Source organism: Stylophora pistillata, chromosome 14, assembly GCF_964205215.1.
Source record: "Stylophora pistillata chromosome 14, jaStyPist1.2, whole genome shotgun sequence".
NCBI lineage: Eukaryota > Metazoa > Cnidaria > Anthozoa > Scleractinia > Pocilloporidae > Stylophora > Stylophora pistillata.
In genome coordinates, this window is record NC_142532.1 from 20,700,244 (window position 1) to 20,724,999 (window position 24,756).

Below are 24,756 nucleotides of genomic sequence, written 5' to 3' on the forward strand. Positions count from 1 at the left end.
TTGAAGGAAACAGAAGAGTTGCGAATGTTCCTTTCCAAATATACAATTCTTAAAGGTGACACCGTCTCACATGTGAAGCTAAACGCGGATATTAAAGCTTTTTATCTGTCTGTCTGTAGCAGGCTCTTGGTCATTTGTTTCTCAGTTAACCACAAACGGCCGTTTGTGGTTTACTCGCCCTATCGCTCGTCTTTACTGACTGGAGACTGGATCCGACTTCTTATGTCTCCATGCATCCACCTCCAACATCCCTTAAGATGTTGGAGGTGGATGCATTAATATATATTTTTAATTTTTTTTTGACATCAGGATTATGATTTTTTGAGATCTTAGCCGCTCCTGTAACTGGCTAAAATCTATTAGTCTAGTCGAGCTAAAGGGTTAAGTGATTAAATAAGATAAACAGGAAGTTCAACCTTTGGTGAAATGCTCTTGATATTTGAGTTCGATGATTATATTTTTGTTTCAAATTTCAAATTCCTTTGACGTAGGTTATTTCAAAACAAATATCGATTCTTTTCTGTAGGTTCCAACTGAACTGATATAATTTTTCAGCCTAAAAAATGGTAAAGTAAAAATGGTAGAGTGAAGAGAGCTATCCTGTGAAAAATCCACACTGATTAGCCGAGTAGCCGTTTAAAAAAACAATGAGTAACAACAGCAACAAAAATTGTCAAAACCGAAATCTTGGTAAATCTTGTAACTCATTTACAAGTTTGCGACAAAAAGAGGGGAGAGATGAGATCACAGAAACAGAGCTACTTCTGTTGACCAGGCCTTGTGCGAAGAGGCAGTAACTCTATTAACTCAAAAATGTTAATATACATACTTCATACTTACTTAGACTGCGTAGTTTTGCATTGTTCAGTTTGTTATTTCGTAAAAAATTTCAGTGTCCGATCGAGTAAAATGAAATGCTCCTGTGAAAAATTGGCAGTTTCCAGTCGAATAGCCCGAGGGGTTGGAGTACGTGTAGCCACAGTAAGTATAGGAATGTTGATTACTGTTAGCGTTATCGTATATCTTGATGTCATGTGCAGAACCAAAAGTGGGTCCGTAGGAGGAACGTCTGTACATGGCACTTTGCTGGTTTTGGTATTGTGTCAGCTTCACAGGATTGTATCCTTTGACGTTGTGTAGAGAGAAAACAAAAGCTTTGCTGGCTGAAGAATAACCACAGGGACCTAAAATGAAAACAGTTAAGGACTGGTCACTATTTGTCACCTAAGGGAGGGAAGGGGAGGGGACGGTGGGGGGCGAAGGATTTTTGGGAATGAGGATCACATCGTTTTCAAGATAAAAAAGGGGGATCAGTCCTCATTAACAGGCAGTAAGGAGGGGACCGGACCATGCATGAAATAAAAGGAGAAAATATCTGAAGCGGTGATGTCATTTTATCACCTTTTTGACATTTCGTATTTTTGGCTTTGTATTGTTAATGGTAGCGTTTTTCCGTTTTTCTTTGGATTATCTATGAGGACTATAAAATAAGGACCAACTTTATGATTGGGTATTTTGCACCGGTGGCTGTGTTCAGTAAAAACGTTTGAAACTATGCGAATATGAAAAAAGAAAAATTCATGGTGATGAATTCAAAATGAATTTAACTTGCCGAACTAGAACCGAGCACCTTAATTTGTTAAAAAAAAACAAATTATATAAAACACAAGAGCATATTTTTACTTTTCAAAAAGAGAACTTGAAATATGGTCCAGTGTTTTTCAAAGACAACACATAATCCAGTAGAGCATTGATTAAACATTCTTTGTTTCAGCTGTGCAATAAGAATAGTGTACAAAACGAAACATGTAGAAATACCTCGAAATGGGAATGTCACAATAAAATAAAATCAAAATCAATAATAAAAAATCAAATCAAATCCGAAAAAAAACTTTTAGGTTAAAATGCGTTCCAAACGTGTTTCAAGCCATTTAAAAGTTTGTCTACTTCGAGATCTCAAGTTTTACTGTCTACAATGATATTTTTTGTCCCTAAGATGTACTGATTGCTACAAGAAAAGTCCTTGACTAATCGATTTGTTATCTTTTCTACATGTGAGGGATGTTTGCTTGTTTGTTACTTACTGCTTGACCAGGACACGTCAGTATATCCACCAAAGATATAGCTGTTCACTTTGATGATCGTCACTGTGGGTCCCCTCCCATCACAGTTACTGTGGAATGTCGATGCTGCCCAGCCGTCAGTCTTTGCGTGCCAACACCTTACAAACCTGCTCTGCTCTTTACTGATAAGGACTGGGTCCAAATACGAAAACAGCACCTTCAAGTACTTGTTGTAATCAAGGCTTCGAAGTATGTCAGACAAACCGAGACCTGAGGAGGGAGACGAAAAGTTAAACTTACAGTTAGCAAAAGGAATGGAACAACCCTTATAGCTTTGATTCGTGGAGTCACCTAAAGTGGATAATTTTATCACCCTCGTTTGGCCTGTGAAATAATCTCTCACTACTGATCCAGCAAGTTAAAAAATTCCTAGCTTATCTACCAAGCGATATTATAGGCGATGGAGAGAGAGAATCTTTTTTTTTGTTAGCTCAACCGCTCTTTCAAGTGGCTCCACCGACTTTGTTTTCATCTAATACCCACAACCCCCCGCGGCAGCTCAGACTAGTCTTCTCAGACTCGTCACGCAACGTGTTGTGTGACGAACTTAAAGAACTGCTGCGAAAGAGACCGTAAAGTGTAGAAATTTCTTTGAAATTGGAAAAAAGGTAAGCTATTCGTACTCCAGCAACACATCTTTTTGAGTATAATTCTACATTCCACGAACTGATTTTGCCACACGTCTTATTAATTATTTATCCTTGAAAAGGTGTCTTTTTCTTAATTACCTGTTTCATAGAATACTTCTATGTCCGTTGGAGAAAAATTATGCCCCCCTGTAAAAAAACCACAGTCTCCAGTTGAGTACCCTGAGGGCGTCGTGTACGTGCAACCGCATCTAGTGTAAGAGTTTTGGTTGTTTCCAGCGTTGTTGGCTATGTAGATGTCGTGACCACAGCCAGCACCAAAAGTGGGTCCATAGGAGGAACATCTGTATATGGCGTATTGCTGGTGTCTGTATTGTGTCAGCTTCACAGGATTGTATCCTTTGGCATTGTAAAGAGAGAAAACAAAAGCCTTGCTGGCTGAAGAATAAGCACAGGGACCTAAAATAAAAAGAGTTAGGGACTGGTCACTATTTGTCGCCTGAGGGAGGGTTAGGGTTCACGTTATTGAGTGAGACGATGAATGCTTTACTGGCGGAAGAATAACCTGCGCAAGAACCAGCTGGAATAGAAGAACAATGTAGTCGGGCGTTGGAAGAAAACATAAACCCCCTTGAGGGGAGGGGGTTCATTTTCTATCATAGACTAGACGGGGAGTTTTTCCAGGCTAGATGTTTGCGAGAGGAAAGGAGAGATTTTACGAATTTGGGCATAGAGTTGGTTCAAAATGCTGTTATGGACATGGAAAATTATTGGGTGACATCTAGAGCCCATTAATTGGCTCCTGGTGATATTTGTATTGAAAAATTTTTTTATTCGTACCCAGGCCCGAAATTTTAACTCAGTCTTTTTCAAAATAGCAAAATGTAACATTACCCAAAGTTATCTGTCACTTTCTTCAGATGTAGGCACATATTTAAAAAATTAAAAATGGTTTTGAGAACTGAAAAAAAATCCAACCATGTGAATAAGGCTTCGAAAATATTATATCCGATAAAAGAAATGGTAAAGGCTTGGAGTTCATAGTAAAGGAGAATCGTTCAAAATTTCATGGAGCTCACCCCTTCCCTTTTTCTTCCTTCAAACCTGTAGGAGAAGAATGATTAATCCGATAGAATCGTTTTGTCTCTTTCTTCAGTAACAAATTTGATATACCTACCTCCACCCCAGGACACGTCAGTATATCCGCCAAAGATACAATTGTTCACTTTGATGATTGTCACTGTGGGTCCCCTCCCATCACAGTTGCTATGGAATGTCGATGCCGCCCAGCCGTCAGTCTGAGCGTGCCAACACCTCGCAAAGTCAGTACGGGATGCTCTGGGAAGAACTGGGTCTAAAAACGAAATCAGCTTTCCCAAGTATTTGTTGGGGTCCAGGCTTCCAAGAATATGAGATGCACCAAGGCCACCTGTGTTCGTGAACAAAACTCGAATGTGAACTATAATTACAGACGTCATAGAACAAAAAAAAAGATGTTATTCCTTCTTTCACGACCATGGGAGTTTATCACGAAGAATAGAGCCCCGGATCTACTTACTCACAACGTAAGGTGCTCACCATGTGATCCCATTTAAAATCAATATTTCCCCGTGAATATAATCTGCAAATATAGCCACTAAATTTCACGAAAAGCACAGATTCCTAATTGTATGTGAAACGGAGAAACGAAAAGCGAAAGAGTAACAAATTCAGCCGGATTTGACTCGACTCATTGCTTGAAATTTGATGGCAAAACATGCAATTTCCTCCCTGATTTAGTTGATAAACACTGAGATAATTCCATCGCCACTGTTGTCACAATAACCTGAATAGTATTTCGCACTATGGTTCAGCGCATGCACTTTTAGTGTCGTTGAACGTTGTCACGGATTAAAGGTTATGTATTCATCTTTCGCATACCAACGACAGGTTGCTAAGTGTTTTTGTACATTAATTTACCTATTTCAAAGAAAACCTCAATCTCAGATGGAGTGAAATGACGACTTCCTGTGAAAAACCCACGTTGTTGGCCCGAATAGCCCGGGAGGTTGGAGTAGGTCTGGCCGCATTCAGTATAAGATTGTTGACTGCTGTTGTATTATCGTAGATCAGGATATCATGCCCCACACCAAAAGTGGGTCCGTAAGAGGAACATCTGTACATGGCGTTTTTTAATGGCAGAACATGCAAAAACATGTAATTTCTTCCCTGATTTAGTTGATATGCACTGATACCCGGGAACAATTCGATTGACACTGTCGCCACATTAACCTGAATAGTAATTTGCTGCTGTATATGGTTCAGCGCATGCGCTCTTAAAATCGGTGAACGTTGCCACGGATAAAAATTTAGGTATTTAGTCATCGTATATTAGCAACAGGTTTTAAAGTGTTTTTTCAACAATAATTTACCTATTTCGAAGAAAACTTCAATGCCAGATGGAGTAAAAAGACGACTTCCTGTGAAAAATCCACATTGTTGACTCGTGGAATAGCCCGGGGGGTTGGAGTATGTGTAGCCGCATTCAGTATAAGATTGTTGATTGTTTCCTAGCTGCGTCATTTGATACGTAGATGTCATGTCCCCCACCAAAAGTGGGTCCGTAGGAGGAACATCTGAATATGGCGTATTGCTGGTATCGGTATTGTGTCAGCTTGACAGGATTGTATCCTTTGACGTTATTGAGTGAGAAGATGAATGCTTTACTCGCGGAAGAATAACCTGCACAAGAACCAGCTGAAATAGAACGATGATGTAGTCATACGTTAAAAAGTTCAAAGAAAGCGTGAATCCCCTGAAGGAGGGAGATTCATTTTTTATTATGGGCAAGACGGGTATTTTTTTTTTCAGGCTAGAGGTTTGCGAAATGGAAGGAGGGATTCTACGAGTTTGGGCATAGAAACGTGTACGAATAAGAACTATGACAGATTTGAGGGGTTACTCTAAAGAAAAGGAAGTACAACCTTTTGAAACTTTTGAATTTCAGTGTTGTCGCTCATTATTTAATGTTTTAAGATGTAATGTTGTTCTGCAGGTGTATCAAGTGGCAAACATTTCAATTGATGATATATGTGTGAAAAAACCAAAACACGAAAATGAAATGATAAAGGCTTGAAGCTCATAGCAGAGGAGCATCTTTCAAAAATTCATCGCGCACCCCCTCCACTCTCTCAAACCTCCAAGAGAACCAGGATTGATTTGATGGAATCATCTCATCCTTCTTAAAAGGTTTGTTATACCTACCTCCCCCCCAGGACACGTCCGTATATCCACCAAAGATATAGCTGTTCACTTTGATGATTGTCACTGTGGGTCCCCTTCCATCGCAGTTACTGTGGAATCTCGATGCCGCCCAGCCGTCAGTCTTTGCGTGCCAACACCTTACAAACCTGCTACGCTCTTTACTGATAAGGACTGGGTCCAAATACGAAAACAGCATCTTCAAGTACTTGTTGTAATCAAGGCTTCGAAGTATGTCAGACAAACCGAGACCTGAGGAGGGAGACGGAAAGTTAAACTTACAGTTAGCAAAAGGAATGGAACAACCCTTATAGCTTTGATTCGTGGAGTCACCTAAAGTGGATAATTTTATCACCCTCGTTTGGCCCGTGAAATAATCTCTCACTACTGATCCAGGAAGTTAAAAAATTTCTAGCTTATCTACCAGGCGATATTATAGGCGATGCAGAGAGAGAATCTTTTTTTGTCAGCTCAACCGCTCTTTCAAGTGGCTCCACCGACTTTGTTTTCATCTAATACCCACAACCCCCGCGGCAGCTCAGACTAACATAACGAGCCTCACGCCGTTAGCAACCAAAAAAAGTCTAGGTATCCAGCAGAGAATCCGTACTTTTAGTCCGCATTCTCTGCTGGATACCAGTGGCTTGCTTGAGTAAAATTTTTGATCGTATTTCGCTCCTAATCTGATAGAGGCGTCAACTTTTACACAATCATGTCATCATCCTATGGCGTGAAAAGGTAATTAAAGAAGCCGTATTCGAAAAAAGTGTACATGGCCGGCGCTTAAAAATAGTGACAAGACAAAGCGCTCGCCCGGAGTGTGTTGCGGCAGTTACAGTCACGTCGAAGAAACATTTCTTAGTCAATGCTTGCGGATTTAGTTAACTTCATTAATACTGACATAGGCTGCGACGCTTATTTACTACGACATTTAACTGGCGGCCTGAGTGTTTTGTTTTCTAATCAATTTTACCAGATTTTTGTTTTCGGATCGGAAACAAAGTAAATTCCAGAACCGACGACTTTTTTTCCGCTGTGTTCGGAATCTTTGACAGCTGACGCTTGGTGCTGTAATTTTTGAGCATTCGGTTACCAGTTATTGGGAATAAACTCGGTATATTACAACCTATAATTGCTTTTGCTGTTTAACGCAGAGTCCACAATACATGGCGGCTTTTTCTCACTGATATTTTATGTCGCATTTATAGTTTACACACTGTTCCAGTTTTTTTAAACGATATTCATGCAGTACACATAAGATTCTTTGTCACTGGCCTTCATAGATAGTTGCGAGAGATAGTTGCGACAGATTACAGACATTATAGGTACGATGTGATTAACGCACTGGTGTTGAAAATCTCTTTGCGCTACCCTTTCCGCAACGATGATTAAAATCGTGAATAAACAGAGACCGGGGGTAATAATAATTGTTTTCAAATCAAGATAGATGTTGAACAAGCTGACAAAGCTTTTAAACAGACAAAGACCAACTTTCGTTTAATGACACGTTACGAACAAGTTTAAACTCCCTTGAACTTTAACAGGGTTCGTACTGTCTTGCAAGTCCGTTAATTTCAGGGCAAGTCCCCCAATGAATTTAACCAATCCTTAGAAAGTCCTTGAATTTTTATATTCTAAAAGCTTCTTGAGAGGGGTGGGACGTTGACTTTTTCCGAAAAACCAACTTTAAATACTGAGTCAAGCGCTCTGCGCTAGAGTGGTTTGGAAATTAACATAGAGCGCGGTAGATCCAGTAATGCGTTATTGACCAAGCAGGAAAACTCAAACCTAAGCCAAGCGATAAGAGCCAAGCGAGAGCTTGCCTGCAGGTTACACAAAGACAAAATGGCTGCAACGCTGGCCACCGCAGAAAACGAAAAATAAGCAAGGGTTAATAGCCAATCAGCTCACAGAATTCGCTGCACCTTGCACCGCTTGCGAAGCCAGCCATATAAAAAGGAAAGATAATACATCGGCGTAATATAACTCTTAAAGCAAGAATCTCTCCCAACATATTCATCTAAGGTAGTAAAAGTTTAAAATGTTATGAAAGCTGAAAAAGAAAGGGTTCCGGTGTCGCGCTTATTCAGAGTTACAAGTTTGAATGGCCAAGGGGTGGGCACTTATTCAAGGAAATACGGTATATCGATCACTTGAGACTGTGCGTGTTACTTCGTGCTGTTTCATACTTTATATTATCTCATATTACCCAGTTTGTCAGGAAATCAATCGTCGTCGTGTGTTTACGCCCTACAAAAACGTCGCATCAGAGATTTCACGATCCAGCTTCGCAAAGAAATGTACCAGCAGTGTTTTGCCTTGTGTTATTTATTGAGTTTTTTTGGCAGCATTTTTTGTTTGGATGTTCTTTTCCCGTAGCGGTTTGCAGGGCGACTTTTAACAGTAAGGGACCGGTCATTATTTATCGCCTGGGGGGGTCGGAGTATTTTTGTTGTCACATCGAAGCATTTACCTGATCCCCCCGTAGAGTATCTGGTTTTTTAGAGATCCCCCCTTATCGGTAGTGGAAAGTTTCATGATCCCCCCCCCTTTTCTCCCAGCCACCGCCAAATAACTTTTTGAATATGCAAGTGATATTTGCAAGTGATATAGTTCGGGCGAGGATTCAGATGAATCTGACGAGGAGACTGTGCAAGAGCCAGTGGAGAGGGCTGCCGAAGATTCTGACACGGAAGCGGAACAAGATACAGCCTCACCAAAATAAACACTTTTTTAGTTGTTTTTTCATTCGGCCGCGTATTAAAATAATGAAAGTTTATGATTTTAGATTACGATTCTCTATAAAACAAACTGAAACGTTATGAAACAATTTTGAGCAATTGTAAGTATTCCATTCTCAAAATCTTGATTACCTTTCTAATTTAGATCGTGCCTGAATAAAAACGTGTATGTTAGACTACGATAGTGATTCTTTTTTACAAAATGGAGGGTCTGTAAAAGGGTTTGGGTTTTGTGTCTGGGCTAGAATAGAGTTTATATAAAACAAAATACAACTGAACGTGGTCTTGAATATATGGTTGGGGGAGTCCCAGCGGCAAATCCTACCAAAGTATTTACAAATGCAATCACCCGGGGTCCTGGCGCGACCTAAAATTCCTTTTTTTTGGTCTGATCCCCCCCATTATGCTTGTCAATTACGGCTGATCCCCCCTAAAGGTCTTCAAAAAACCATGTGATCCCCCCCTAAATACTCCGACCCCCCCCAGGCGATAAATAATGACCGGTCCCTAAATGAAGCTGTTTTTCAAATTTTTGTCTCAAACGACTATTTATTCCTGTCGCTCTGCTGTAGATATAGGTGAAGAGCTCAAATAACAGAAAAGTTTGCGTCACAAGAATTTCTTCACATTATATATGCCAGAAAACCTCAGGCATTACTCTGAATGCCAGAACTTCAGCTTGGGTGAACCAGAAAGGATAGACAATACTTCCCTATATTAACCATCAATGAAAAGCTAAGTAAGTCAAATATCTCAGAGGCGCTCAGGCATTAAACTGAATGCCAGGACTTCAGCCTGGGTGAACCAGTAAGGCCGATAGACAACACTTCCCTAGATTAACCTGTGAATGTCAAAGAAAATAAGAATGTTAGGTATCCCAGAAGCACTAAGGGATTACTGTGAATAGCAGAACTTCCGTTCAGCCTGGGTGAACCAGAAAAGATAAACAACACTTCCCCGTATTGACCATGAATGAAAAACTTAAAGTATGTTGTATATCCCAGAAGCGCTCAGGCATTACACTGAATGCCAGGACTTCAGCCTGGGTGAACCAGAAAGGATAGACAATACTTCCCTATATTAACCATCAATGAAAAGCTAAGTAAGTCAAATATCTCAGAGGCGCTCAGGCATTAAACTGAATGCCAGGACTTCAGCCTGGGTGAACCAGTAAGGCCGATAGACAACACTTCCCTAGATTAACCTGTGAATGTCAAAGAAAATAAGAATGTTAGGTATCCCAGAAGCACTAAGGGATTACTGTGAATAGCAGAACTTCCGTTCAGCCTGGGTGAACCAGAAAAGATAAACAACACTTCCCCGTATTGACCATGAATGAAAAACTTAAAGTATGTTGTATATCTCAGAAGCGCTCAGGCATTACACTGAATGCCAGGACTTCAGCCTGGGTGAACCAGAAAGGATAGACAATACATCCCTATATTAACCATAAATGAAAAGCTAAGTAAGTCAAATATCTCAGAGGCGCTCAGGCATTAAACTGAATGCCAGGACTTCAGCCTGGGTGAGCCAGTAAGGCCGATAGACAACACTTCCCTTGATTAACCTGTGAATGTCAAAGAAAATAAGAATGTTAGGTATCCCAGAAGCACTAAGGGATTACTGTGAATAGCAGAACTTCCATTCAGCCTGGGTGAACCAGAAAAGATAAACAACACTTCCCCGTATTGACCATGAATAAAAAAACTTAAAGTATGTTGTATATCCCAGAAGCGCTCAGGCATTACACTGAATGCCAGGACTTCAGCCTGGGTGAACCAGAAAGGATACACAACACTTCCCTATAATGACCATGAATGAAAAGCTAAGTATGTTGTATATCCCAGAAGCGCTCAGGCATTACACTGAATGCCAGGACTTCAATATGGGTGGACCAGAAAGGATAGACAACACTTCCCTATATTGACAATGAATGAAAAGCTAAGTATGTTATATATCCCAGAAGCGCTCAGGCATTACTCTGAATGCCAGGACTTCAGCCTGGGTGAACCAGAAAGGATAGACAACACTTCCCTATATTGACCATGAATAAAAAGCTCAGTATGTTGTATATCCCAGAAGTGCTCAGGCATTACACTGAATGCCAGGACTTCAGCCTGGGTGAACCAGAAAGGATAGACAACACTTCCCTATATTGACCATGAATGAAAAGCTATGTGAAACTTTGTTATATATCCCAGAAGTGCTCAGGCATTACAGTCAATGCCAGGACTTCAGCCTGGGTGAACCAGAAAGGATAGACAACACTTCCGTATATTGACCATGAATGAAAAGCTATGTAAGTTATATATCCCAGAAGCGCTCAGGCATTACATTGAATGCCAGGACTTCAGCCTGGGTGGACCAGAAAGGATACACAACACTTCCCTATATTAACCATGAATGAAAAGCTATGTATGTTGTATATCCCAGAAGCACTCAGGCATTACACTGAATGCCAGGACTTCAGCCTGGGTGGACCAGAAAGGATAGACAACACTTCCCTATATTGACAATGAATGAAAACCTAAGTATGTTATATATCCCAGAAGCGCTCAGGCATTACTCTGAATGCCAGGACTTCAGCCTGGGTGAACCAGAAAGGATAGACAACACTTCTCTATATTGACCATGAATGAAAAGCTAAGTATGTTATATATCCCAGAAGCGCTCAGGCATTACACTGAATGCCGGGACTTCAGCCTGGGTGAACCAGAAAGGATAGACAACACTTCCCTACATTGACCATGAATGAAAAGCTATGTGAAACTTTGTTATATATCCCAGAAGCGCTCAGGCATTACAGTCAATGCCAGGACTTCAGCCTGGGTGAACCAGAAAGGATAGACAACACTTCCCTATATTGACCATGAATGAAAAGCTATGTAAGTTATATATCCCAGAAGCGCTCAGGCATTACACTGAATGCCAGGACTTCAGCCTGGGTGGACCAGAAAGGATACACAACACTTCCCTATATTGAGCATGAATGAAAAGCTAAGTATGTTGTATATCCCAGAAGCACTCAGGCATTTTTCTGAATGCCAGGACTTCAGCCTGGGTGAACCAGAAAGGATAGACAACACTTCCCTATATTGATCATGAATAAAAAGTTCAGTATGTTATATATCCCAGAAGTGCTCAGGCATTACTATGAATGCCAGGACTTCAGCCTGGGGGAACCAGAAAGGATAGACAACACTTCCCTATATTGACAATGAATGAAAAGCTAAGTATGTTGTATATCCCAGAAGCGCTCAGGCATTACACTGAATGCCAGGACTTCAGCCTGGGTGAACCAGAAAGGATAGACAACACTTCCCTATATTGACCATGAATGAAAAGCTAAGTATGTTGTATATCCCAGAAGCGCTCAAGCATTACACTGAATGCCAGGACTTCAGCCTGGGTGAACCAGAAAGGATAGACAACACTTCCCTATATTGACCATGAATGAAAAGCTATGTATGTTATATATCCCAGAAGCGCTCAGGCATTACACTGAATGCGAGGACTTCAGCCTGGGTGAACCAGAAAGGATAGACAACACTTCCCAATATTGACCATGAATGAAAAGCTAAGTATGTTATAAATCCCAGAAGTGCTCTGGTATTACTCTGAATGCCTGGACTTCAGCCTGTGTGAACCAGAAAGGATAGACAACACTTCCCTATATTGACCATGAATGAAAAGCTAGGTATGTTATATATCCCAGAATTGCTCAGGCATTACTCTGAATGAAGGGCTTCAGCCTGGGTGAACCAGAAAGGAAAGACATAATTTCCCTCTATTAACAGTGAATGAAAAACTAAGTTTGCTATATCCCAGAAGCTCTCAGGCATTACGCCGAGTGCCATATAAATCTTAGAAATATGACAAATAAATATATATCTCAGAAGTGACCAGGCAACAATAAACAAAATAATATTGTTACAGGATAAGACTTCAAGAAAATAGATTTTTTTAAATGATACAATGTTGACTATGCCTTACTTCAATGGGTGCACAGAATTTAAAAATTAAAATGTCATACACTGCAGGCAGAGCACATAAATTAACATCACATGGCTCCTCTTCAAGGAGAAAGAGCAAGTCATCTCTTAACCCCTTCCATCTGAAACAGACAGAAAAAAAAAAACAGTGAATAAAGTTTCCACCTTTATAATCCAAGCTTACTATATTTTTGCTGGTAACTAGGTAAAAGTGAAGAACAGCTCCCCTAAAAGTCTGTCGGCCAACTGTCGGCCGGCAGTATGCCAACTGTCCATCAAACTAAGTATCCCAAGTGAGATTTAAAGACATGTATTCCAATAGAAAGTGAAATACCATACTGCAAGCTGGAACTTTTTATGCATGTCAATGCAGAAATGCAGAGTTGTACCTACCCCCCAATATTTGCTTTGCTCTTTAGGAAACACTCAGCAAAGGCTTCCCCAAAAGGAACATCAGGAGAGGCACATTCCTACAAATAAATTGCATGTATCACTCAATAATGAATTAACTGAGCTAAAGTCATATAATGTTCACTACTCATGGTAGATATATAATCACTGTTCACCACAGATAAAATATGTTCACTTTTATGGACACCTTTCGTCTGCCTTTCTGTAAAGTCAAGAAAGCCAAGAAAGCTCTCACTAATTGATTATAAATAAATTGCATAACAAATACCAGTAGGCTGAATATGTTTTGTGTTATTGTATAATTCTACTATGATGCATGTCATTTAGCATTGAAGGTATAACCTACCTTAATAACTTTGCAGAATACACAGCACTCTGTGTCCAATCCTTGCTTGCAAAGTTCATTGATATATTTTTTGGCATCACCAGCTCTTTGCTTGAGCAGCATTATCAGTGTTTTGTAATCAAGAGTAACTGTCATGAAAAAAGACAAGAAGATAAGAAGAAGTTGAAGTTAAAATAGCTACACCAAAGATCTCAAATGTTATACTTTCCCAGATATTTTCTAACACTGCCAAGCATAAAATGGATTCAATAATTACTATCACGTAACTAGACATGTAACATAAAAACATTGCAAAAATAAAAAATAATAAGATACAAAAAAATATAAAGAGTCAAGATTGGCACACACAAATAACCTGGAAATTTAATTTTAAAGCATCTTCCATTAACTACTATTCCAGTTTTCTCAATGGCATCCCTCTGGCGATTTAAATCTTTTATCGTAGAAAAATAGAAATGAAATAAATTATAATACTGTCAAGACCCTATCAAGGAAACAAACCCGAAATTTCTCCCAAAGTAGCCATAAAAAGTGATCATAGCTAGAAGACTTAGAGGCTCAGCGTAAAATCAAACTCAGCCAATTATGTGATTTTCCTGCCAAGCAGAGATGAGTTCTGATACACCGTGAAACCAGCATTCACAACAAAACATAAGACAGCAAACTCACTTTTTCCAATCTTAATAAAAATATAAACGTTATGACTTACCCCGGTTCGTCTTAGCTTGAAAATGCTAAGTAACGTTTGCCAAGCTTTTCTTGATCCAGGATCAAGAATTTATTTTATCGATCAACCAAAGATATCTCACCACTTCTCCTTCTTCAAATTTCTGCCGGAAGATGGTAGAAACAACTCCAAATAGAGAGGCGATGGCCACTTTGTTGTTCTGAACATATCGGTCATCCAAGCTTCCGCCATTTTTTAAAGCTGGACCGTACAAAACGCTTGAAAAATGTGCCACCAACAGGCTACTTCAAAAAACTTGCTGACTCTTATGCCACAATTCTTGAAATTTAAGATAAACCATTCCCTTGACTCATCTGGAAGAGAATGAAGCAATTCAACCCTTCGAAGTTTCAAGGGATCCATAACTGCACTCGACCGCGGGAAACTAAACATTCCCGCTTTTGCTTACGCATATTAATATGAAATCCAATCTTCAAATGTCAATAGGCCGATCCAGCCCCTAATAAACAAAAGGCTTCATTGTACCCAGCAGGAACAGATCGAGATTGTACAAATTCAAGCAACTACTCAGATTACTGCGAGCAATTATCGAAAAAGGCTGTCAAGGCGATGATGGAAACTTATCCGGTTTATGACGTCACTCCATAGCAACCAGCCTTTTCGAATGTTTGAACTTCCGTTTACCTGTGGCTCGTGATGCTTCTCAGACTCGTCACGCAACGTGCTGTGTGACGAACTTAAAGAATTGCTGCGAAATAGACCGTAAAGCGTAGAAATTTCTTTGAAATTGGAAAAAGGTAAGCTATTCGTTCTCCAGCAACACATCTTTTTTGGAAGAATTCTACATTCCACGAACTGATGTTGCCACACGTCTTATTAATAATTTGTCCTTGAAAAGGTGTCTTTTTCTTAATTACCTGTTTCATAGAATACTTCTATGTCCGTTGGAGAAAAATTTTACCCTCCTGTAAAAAAACCACAGTCTCCAGTTGAGTACCCTGAGGGCGTCGAGTACGTTTTACCGCATGTGGTGTAAGAGTTTTGGTTGTTTCCAGCGTCGTTGGATATGCGGATATCATGATCCCCCCCAGCGCCAAAGGTAGGTCCATACGTATTACATCTGTACATCGCATATTGCTGGTTTCGGTATTGCGTCAGCTTCACAGCATTGTATCCTCTGACGTTATAGAGAGAGAAGGTAAACGCCTTACTGGAGGAAGAATAACCTGCGCAAGAACCAGCTGAAATAGAAGAATACAGTCGTGCGTTGGAAGTTGGAAGAAAACATAAACCCCCCAGAGGAGAGGGGGTTCATTTTCTATCATAGACTAGACGGGGAGTTTTTCCAGGCTAGATGTTTGTGATTGGGAGGGAGAGATGTTACGAATTTGGGCATAAAAACTGTTACAAAATACTTCAATGGACATGGCAAAATATTGGGTGACATCAAAAGCCCATTAATGGGCTCCTGGTAACATTTGTTTTAAATTTTTATTTTCGTACCCAGGCCCAAAATTTTATCCAAAATCTTTTTTAAAATAGCAAAATGTAAAATTACCCGAAGTTATCTGTTACTTTCTTCAGATGTACGCACAGATTTAAGTCATTTAGCTATTACTTGATCTTTAAATGTAGAAATGTATCCGAGAACTGAAAAAAAAAAAATTCAACCTTGTAAATCAGGCTTCGAAAATATTATATCCGATAGAAAAGATGAATTTCAAGCCCACTAGGTTGAGTGATCACTCTGAAGAAAAGCGAGTAAAACTTAATGAGACTTGAAAGAAAAGAACCCTTTTATCTTAGAGTTGTCATTACTAGACGTTTGATCTTGGTGTTGTTATCACTAGATGTTTTTGGATGTAATCTTGTGCTACACGTGTATCGACTAACATTCATATCCATGGACTATATATGTGTGAAGACATCCTGATGGCCAAAATACAGGAGGGGAAGAATGATTAATCCGATAGAATTGTTTTGTCTCTTCTTAACAAACTTAATATATATACCTACCTCCACCCCAGGACACGTCAGTATATCCACCAAAGATGTAGCTGTTCACTTTGATGATTGTCACCGTGGGTCCCCTCCCATCGCAGTTGCTGTGGAATGTTGATTCCGCCCAGCCGTCTGTCTGAGCGTGCCAACACCTTGCAAAGTCAGTACGGGATATACTGGGAAGAACTGGGTCTAAAAACGAAATCAGCTTTCCCAAGTACATGTTGGAATCCAGGGTTCCAAGAATATAAGATGTACCAAGGCCACCTATGTTCGTGATCAAAACTCTGATGTGAACTACAATTATAGATATCATAGAATCAAGAAACATGTTATTCCTTTTTTCACGACCGTCGGAGTTTTCTACGATTAATTGAGTCCCAGATCTTCTTATTCACAATATGAGGTACTCACCATGTAATCAGATTTAAACTCAATATTTCCCCGTGAGTTTATTCTGTAAATACAACAAGATAACTCCACGAAAGCACATATTCCTAATTTTATGTGAAATGGAGAAACGAAAAGAGAAAAAGTACCGAATTTAGCCGGACTCGACCCGACTCATTTGCTCAAATTTAATGGCAAAACATGCGTGTAGATCAATTTCTTCCCAGATTTAGTTGATATGCACTGATACCCCGGAACTGCGATACAATTTGTTTGCTGCTGTTGCCACAATGACCTGAGTAGTATTTTGCTGCTGTATTTGGCTCAGCGCATGTGCTCTTAGAATCGTTGAACGTTGCCATGGATTAGAATGTATGTCTTTAGTCATCGTATATTTACGACAGGGGTTAAAGTGTCTCTGTACAATAACTCACCTATTTCGAAAAAAACCTCAATGTCAGATGGAGTAAAATGATATGCTCCTGTAAAAAATGCGCAGTTTCCAGTCGAGTAGCCAGAGGGGTTGGAGTACGTCCCGCCACATTTGGTATAAGACTGTTGATTGTTCCCTGCATCATTTGATACGTAGATGTCATTTTCCCAACCAAAACGGGGTCCGTCGGAGGAACATCTGTATATAGCGTGTTGCTGGTATCGGTATTGTGTAAGCTTCACAGGATTGTATCCTTTGGCGTTGTTAAATGAGAATAAAAAGGCCTTGGTGGCGTATGACCAACCACAGGAACCTAACATGATAATTATAATGGAGATAAAGTGAAAGACAATAACACACTTAACGAATTGCTTGCAAGCGCGGTGTTTTTTGTGCAGTTCATGAGTGCAGTTGTCAGTAGTTTTCTAAGATTAGTTTTAAGCACCACTTGGTCTACAAATCAGTCTCAAATCAACAGAGGTTTTGTCACCCTGTCATATCTTTAAGGAATTTCAGAAAAAATTGCAAGAACTCTAAACCAATTCAATATCAATGTTGCCCATAAAACCGTAACGACCGTTGGCTCCTTTTTAAAAAAACCTAAAGACGAATTTAGTAAAGACTTATGGTAATATAGTAATATAGTTTATATCTGACCACTTGCAGCCCAGAGGCTGAATTACGGGTGCAGTGTAAGGTTGAGAACAGACGTCAGCATATCAGGCGCCTCTGACAGCCGCTTTAGTCTATCGATCTCACCTTCCCACCCATCCCACCCCAGGGGAGGACATCCATCACACAGTAATCTAGTTTATTTGCAGCCCAGAGGCTGAATTACGGGTGCAGTGTAAGGTTGAGAACAGACGTCAGCATATCACATTATCAACAGTAGTGATCTATAAAATCAGTTATAAAAATTGTGACAAAGTTTATATCGGTCGAACATCAAGAGCCTTAAGATCCAGGATTAGAGAACACAAGAGGGTGATTTTCACGGGAGATAGAAATTCTTTATTAACCCAACATTGTATAAGATACAATCATGATTTTGACCTCGAGGACGTCAAGATCACTGACCGCTGTTCCCAATGGTGGAAAAGATTATTTTTAGAAGCTTGGCATTCAATTTGTGAATCAAATGAACACATTTACATTCCTGACGTTCACAAGGCCCTTGGCAATCCCAAGTGACGTTTCTGCGGCTCTTTTTAAAGCACTCATTTGCTTTCGTACCCATTTTATTGCTGAAGAAGGTTATAGTATTTTAACCGAAATGTCCTCACACAAAGTTTTTTAGTTAGTGACAACAACAAAAAATTCTATTTATCATCATGCCTGACTACAACTATAGTATTTTCAAACTTGGTTTTGGTTCTGCGATAATCAATAAATGCAGTTAAGATAGAGAATATATTTGGATCCTAAATTTAACTAATGCTACAATACAACAAAACAAAGATATATATCTGTTCATTATGAAACTTGCTTACTGCTTGGTCACCAGGACACCTGAGTGTCCTGGTGGAAGAATTTCAAGGAACGTGGTTCAGAGACATTTTTTTCTGTTATAGACGCCAAGCATTTTTTACAACGTTAATTCCTTGCCTTTCTAAATACTTAACACGCTGCACCGAAAAAACGTAATGGCTAAGATGTACTTACTGCTCCATGATACATCAGTGTAGCCACCAAAGATGGAGTTAACAGCTTTGATGAGTGTCACTGTGGGTCCCCTCCCATCGCAGTTGTTGTGGAATGTCGATGCTGCCCAGCCGTCAGTCTTAGCGTGCCAACACCTCACAAACGTGCTCCGCTTTGAGCTAAGGAAGACCGGCTCTAGATAAGAAAGCAGCTTTTCTGTGTAGTTTTTGCAGTCGAGGCCAGTAAGAATAACGGCACTATTCAGGCCACCTAATTAAATAAATAAACAAAAAAATCGAGGAAAGGTAAGGATGTCTTCCCTTGAAGTTTTCGCGTCATGTTGCATTTGTCATCTCGATGTTCGTTAAGATTTCACTTCACCATTTCATTTCTCTGAATTACATTGTGACAATCGTAGTGTGACGCATATCGATTTTAGGTATTGCTAACCTTTCCGACCCCGTGTGTATTGGGAAGTGCGCTTTATGGAAAGGCTGTCTCAGTCATAGGAGTTGAATTCGCTTTCTTTTCAGTAATTTAAATGTTGGTGAGAGCTTCGTCAAGTTAAAATTTCATTGTTATGTAAATTGTGTTTTTGCTGTTTTGAACATATTGGAATTTATGTCTTCAGTTCTGAATCCTTTTAACCCTAAGAGTGACCAGGAGCAAATTTCTCCTTGGGTTATTAACACTGAATCAAACACTAGGGAGTATGAGAATATAACAAATAATCATTAACAGAAAAAAGCTTATGATTGGCAAACAAATTGATTTCACCGCTTAGATATTTTTTTTCATGGCTCTCCCTCCCCTTAGTGCCTGTCAATTAGGGCTGATCCCATCTAATCTGTTGAAATCATGTGATTCCCTATAATCCTCCCCCCCACCCCCCACCCTCCTGCGCCCACTCCCTTCCGTACCCAGGCTAGAAATAATGACCGGTCATGAAGTAGATATGATGTTCACAAGTGGTAAAATAAAGCGTCTTGGGATTTACTCTCCTTTGAAATGTTGAAACTGAGGTAGAGTTAAGGACACTGCTTAGTTCGTTCCTGTCTAAATGCTACTTTTAAAACTCACGAAAATAGCTGGTTGTTTCGTTTCCTTGGTACCAGGGATTGCAGGTGCAGCGATAGGAACCTATAGTATTGTTGCAGTGGGCGTTCACATCACAATCATGTGAATTCTTGGTACATTCGTCGACATCTGAAAGAATGGATAACAAAGTAAATGGCCAGAACTCAGGAGCAAAGCTCGATCGAAAATGACTGTTATTGGTAAAAGCGTCTCACTGTAAACTGAATTGAAGATGAAATGATGTGGGGGACTATTCCAATCGGCCATTCAAGTAGTTTTAAATGGAATTTTGAGAGTGAGCCGATCGAGATTGCTATGGTTCTGCTTTGTTTTGAAATGAATTTCTTCAGGCAATAGTGAAAGTCATTGCAATAGCTTACCGATACATTTTTTTCCATTTCCAGTAAAACCCGCTTTGCACTTGCAACTGTGAGAACTGATGGTGTTCACGCACTTGGCATTGATGTCACAGACGGGAATTGTTGAATTACATTCGTCCACGTCTGAAAAAAGAGATAGTTTAAAAGAAAAAGAGCATATCCGCTAAATTATGAGTCTTCCATAGACTTGTCACAGCAATTGATCGAAAATGACTGTTATTGACGATAGCGTCTCGCAGTAAACTAAATTGAAGATGACATGGTGTAAGGGTCTATTCTAATCGACCATTAAAGCAACTTTAGATCGAATCTCCAGAGTAAGCCGGGATTGCTATTGTTTTGCTTTGTATCGATTCTACGAAACTATTCAAAATTTCAGTCACCTTCGGTTTTCATGTCACAAGGAGCCAGAACAGTCTTTGCGGGCACAATCGAAGAAAACCAGTATTTGCCGCTGACCGCTTGTCCTCCTTCGCTCAATTTGATTTCTTGACAAGTCTCTGCAGCCAGCTCAGGAATAGAGCCGAGAGGGACTAAAACAAGAAAATACCCATGTATTGTAAAAATGTCTAATGTGGCTATAATTGTATTATTGTATTATTAGGCATTGATCTTAATGTTACTTTGACCCGTAAAGGCTGTGGTTATTCATACTGGTAAAAAGCGATAAGATTTTTAATTTTTTGGCTTTTTCTATTGATCTATTCTCCACCAATATGGGTGGCGACCATCAGACTCCATTCTGCTTGTCTTCCTCAGGTCATGTGGTCACCCGGGTTACCCTTCTCCTCATGACGCAAGTACTCCACTGTGATTGGTTAGTTGGATTCATAGCGGCACACCGATACAAGTTGATGAATTTAACTTCAGTAAATAGACTAATCTTAAAAGGGAAGAAAGGCTCTGTAAGATTCTTATGCCCCTCTCCCCGTAATTGTTAGTTAATTGGAAGTCAGTTTTCTGCTTTCCCCCTCGTTACACTCTGTTGCCCACCACCCCTCACCTCCCCCCCTCCCCACACATATGATGACTTGTCCCTTAGAAATGACTGAGGTTTTAATGGTTTAAAAATGAGTCAAATCCACTAGGGCGAATCACTCGTGTAAGCTTTATTGTAAATTATCTAGAATTAACTGTTTCAAATATTCTTTTTTTAACAATGTAATTAGTCATTGGAATAATTTACCTAGTAATGTTGTTGAAGCCGATAGCCCAGAAATTTTTAAATGTAAACTTAAATCCTTTTTAAAGCTATAAATTTACGGGTTTTTTTGTTTGTTGTAGTTTTTAGGCTAGTTTTATTCATAGGGTTAACCTCTTGACTCTCCCTTTCAAATTCATGTAGTTATATATGAATTTGAATAAACATGTATGTTATGTTATGTTATGTTTTGAAAAATTCTAGGAGCTAAAATTGTCAGAAATTTATAGCAGACAGAGGGGAGAGTTTATATCTAGATCTTGACTTACCCCTGTTCAAATCTCGTTTGAAATAATACCGCTCCACGTTTGGAACGTAATCCTCGGGTCTGGCCTCCTTGGTACGGTTATTCAATTCACAAGTCTCTTGTGTGAAAACGTAATTGAAACTTTGACATCTGACGTCAGCGGTACACTCATGGTAACACACGTCCCCCAGGGAAGCAACCGTGATCCTCTTGAAGATGTGACGTTGCAGCATCATTCCAAGTTTTGAGACTCCGCCCACGCTGCATTGTTGTGCGTTAGCATCGGAAAACACTCCACATACAAAGACTACCACTGCTATGTAGGAGAGTTTTGGAAGGACCATTGTCTTCAGAGCTGCAGCAAAAATGGCCTGAATTGACAAAAATATGTTAAAATATCAGTAAGACTGACAACCCTGCCCTTAGTAACGGTATTGATTATTGTCTATCGTATAACTTGTCTTGTTTTCCTGCCAAGGGTTATTGTCTATCGTATAACTTATCTTGTTTTCGTGCCAAGGGTTGTCTATCGTATAACTTATCTTGTTTTCGTGTCAAGGGTTCACAACCGTTGCGATCTTAGATACATCGTTAATATTTCAAACACACAATATTAGTTTTTCAAGATTTAAACAACCAGTAAAATATCCCTAAAACTCTGAATGCATAACCATCCTCTTTAGCTTCGTTTTCATCTCAAATAACTTGCTTTTAATCAAATTCATCAGAAACGCCCTGTATGGCGAGAGAAGAAAGCGAAAAACAGGCGAGAATGCGGAAGAACGCGCGAGAATGCACGATCACGTTAAAGATGCGCGTTAAATTAAAAGGAAAGGTCATTCTCGCCCCACCTTTCTGACGCGCCTTACGCTTTCTTGGATAGACTCTTGAATTTCGACCATTTAGTCGACTTTTTTAATCTGAATCAGTTTCCTATCGATTAATAGTTTATTCCACATTTCAGACCTCTGGATCTGCCGTAGGATAAAAAAAGGAGGGAAGTAACGAAACTGTGTCTTTTAGCCATGCCCAAACAGTTGCTTTACAATTGAGTTTTTGGCCAAAACAATCATGGTTACTTTCCGCTATTCTTAATCTGTTTACCATGGATTTTGTCAGCTTTTTTGTGTTACATTTAAAACTAAATTGGAAACATCTTTAAATTTTTTTATGGCAAGGTCAGGGGGGGACCCTTTTCATGCTGTTCGGAATCAGACAGTTGGGCCAAAAGATGGAAGCCGTTTGAATTCCCATTTTACTCCACAGTGTGTAGAATTAGATAAAACGAGTCACACATTCAAGATGGAAATTACGTGACTTGTGAATATGTTCCGTATATTTTGCTCTCTCCTCACCTCTGAGTCTAACACAAAGCTGACTTCCTATAATTCTTTTGCGAGTCTTGCAATTTGAGTTGTACGGCAAATAAGCTAAAAAGAATTAATCTGAGAGTCTTAAGTTTCACGCAACTTGTTACGTTGGGTCTTTTGTCAGAGTATGTTTAAAGTCGGCAAACTAACTTTTCGGATTCATAAATCAACATTAGATTCGAATCATTACATTGTTGCTTAAGAATTAGCGTACAAATCCTTTCCGGAAAATTCTGAATAAATATCGTATTTTTTGCATGTTGTCTTAGTTAGATGATCCACATATTTAAGAAACCTAAATCGCAAATTCCTTTATCGTGTTGAAGAAAAATTGCTCTAGAACCGAAAAGTTGTACACGAGAAAAAATCTTTTCTCGGTGAATAATCAAAAATTTGTTATGTTGGAATATATGTTGCTGTGCATCATCATTTTCATCCAGTTCCGAAATGTTGTCCAAAACAGAATTCATCTTGTGGTTCCTTATGCTGGGCAGCTGACAACAAAGGATGAAAATTAATTACCCCGCATTCTTTAAATAAGTATTCATTTTGAATATAATAAAGAAAGATTTACTTACCTTTAATTTTCCCAATTTGCCCGCTTTGTGTTTCTCGAACCTCATGTCTAGATGATTCAAATATATATATGTATCTATAAGGGAATAACTTTTGGACCTCGCTGCACCAAGACTCGGCAGGTCATCAAGGTGATGAATATAATGCCAGTATTCCTTGGGTTTATTATCCCTTAGAAAATGATAGCAGACAAAACAACTGATAATCATGACCGCCAAGCCTTAATTAAAAGTAAATAGTCTTCACGCAATGGAAAAGTTTTTAACCAGTGGGTGTCTGGCTGCATTGTGAAGACAATGTACAGAAACATTGACAACACGTTTGTTAGGTAAACAAACGATAACACTTACAATTTATATGCACTTCACTATGATATCACATTTGCCCTTTTCGTTTGCCTACTTGTTTTCCCTAAACTCCTACTTAAAATGTCAGAAAAGGTCGCAAGACCATGGATTATAATCAAAGGTTTCATACTGTATCATTTCTAGATCTTTTCAGTGAGAGCGGCTACAAACGATGAAATTCACAAATCGACAGTGGTTTAGCGTGGTTTGTACTCTTATCGACAAAGATATTCGTCATCACAATGGTCAAAATGTTGTGGACTCACAAGGCGAATGATTTTTACCGCAATATCGACGCCATTCCGTGCGTGATACGTTGCCTTTCAGGTTGGGGGTTGGTTAAACAAAGCTCGAGGCTTTATTCATGAAAGAAACGTTGCATGTTTACCAGCAGGTGTGGAAAATTCATTGCTAATTACCCCTCTCTTTTACTCCCATAGAAAAAGAAAACACCAAGATGAAAAGTCAGAGAAAAAATGATGATACTTTGCTTACGCGTGCATCTCAGTATTATGAAACGTTTAGGTTTCAAGTCAACCCCTCTAGAGTTTCCATTTTTTGAGGCTAGGTTTTTAAAGTTCTATAGAAGAAAAAAATTCCGCATATAATAATAATAATAATAAGGCGAGGGAAGAAAGCGAAAAACACGCGAGAATGTGCAAGAATGCGCGAGAAAGCGCTATCACGTTAAAGATGCGCGTGAAATTAAAGGGAAAGGTCATTTGCAGCAAATAAAGGGATTCTCGCCTCACCTTTCTGACGCGCCTTTCGCTTTTTTAATCTGAATCAGTTTCCTATCGATTAATAGTTTATTCCACATTTCAGATTTCTGGATCTGCCGTAGGATAAAAAAAGGAGGGAAGTAAAGAAACTGTGTCTTTTAGCCATGCCCAAACAGTTGCTTTACAATTGAGTTTTTGGCCAAAACAATCATGGTTACTTTCTGCTATTCTTAATCTTTTTAC

The 24,756-nt window shown here is 39.4% G+C and overlaps 2 protein-coding genes and 1 pseudogene across 3 annotated transcripts; all 3 read right to left on the reverse strand.

Moving 5' to 3' along the window:
- Positions 1 to 487: 487 nt before the first annotated feature.
- On the reverse strand, positions 488 to 4,194 carry LOC148717030 (uncharacterized). The gene is made up of 4 exons (XM_088744454.1): positions 3,888 to 4,194; positions 2,852 to 3,169; positions 2,085 to 2,333; positions 488 to 1,184 (listed from the first exon to the last, which is right to left on the reverse strand). Exons 1-4 carry the CDS (start codon positions 4,186 to 4,188, stop codon positions 865 to 867), a joined length of 1,188 nt encoding a protein of 395 aa, XP_088600580.1. The 5' UTR covers positions 4,189 to 4,194; the 3' UTR covers positions 488 to 864.
- Positions 4,195 to 5,080: 886 nt separating this feature from the next.
- Positions 5,081 to 23,816, reverse strand: LOC111347641 (uncharacterized; annotated as a pseudogene). Its single transcript, XR_015995200.1, has 11 exons — positions 23,447 to 23,816; positions 21,521 to 21,869; positions 20,434 to 20,583; positions 20,051 to 20,173; positions 19,674 to 19,799; positions 18,615 to 18,863; positions 16,954 to 17,265; positions 16,145 to 16,396; positions 15,046 to 15,369; positions 5,954 to 6,202; positions 5,081 to 5,446 (listed from the first exon to the last, which is right to left on the reverse strand). The product of XR_015995200.1 is annotated as an uncharacterized LOC111347641 (transcript).
- On the reverse strand, positions 9,212 to 14,632 carry LOC148717031 (uncharacterized). The gene is made up of 5 exons (XM_088744460.1): positions 14,150 to 14,632; positions 13,441 to 13,568; positions 13,077 to 13,153; positions 12,685 to 12,805; positions 9,212 to 10,258 (listed from the first exon to the last, which is right to left on the reverse strand). The coding sequence occupies exons 2-5, from the start codon at positions 13,540 to 13,542 to the stop codon at positions 10,208 to 10,210; spliced, it is 351 nt and encodes a 116-aa protein (XP_088600586.1). The 5' UTR covers positions 13,543 to 13,568; positions 14,150 to 14,632; the 3' UTR covers positions 9,212 to 10,207.
- Positions 23,817 to 24,756: the final 940 nt, after the last annotated feature.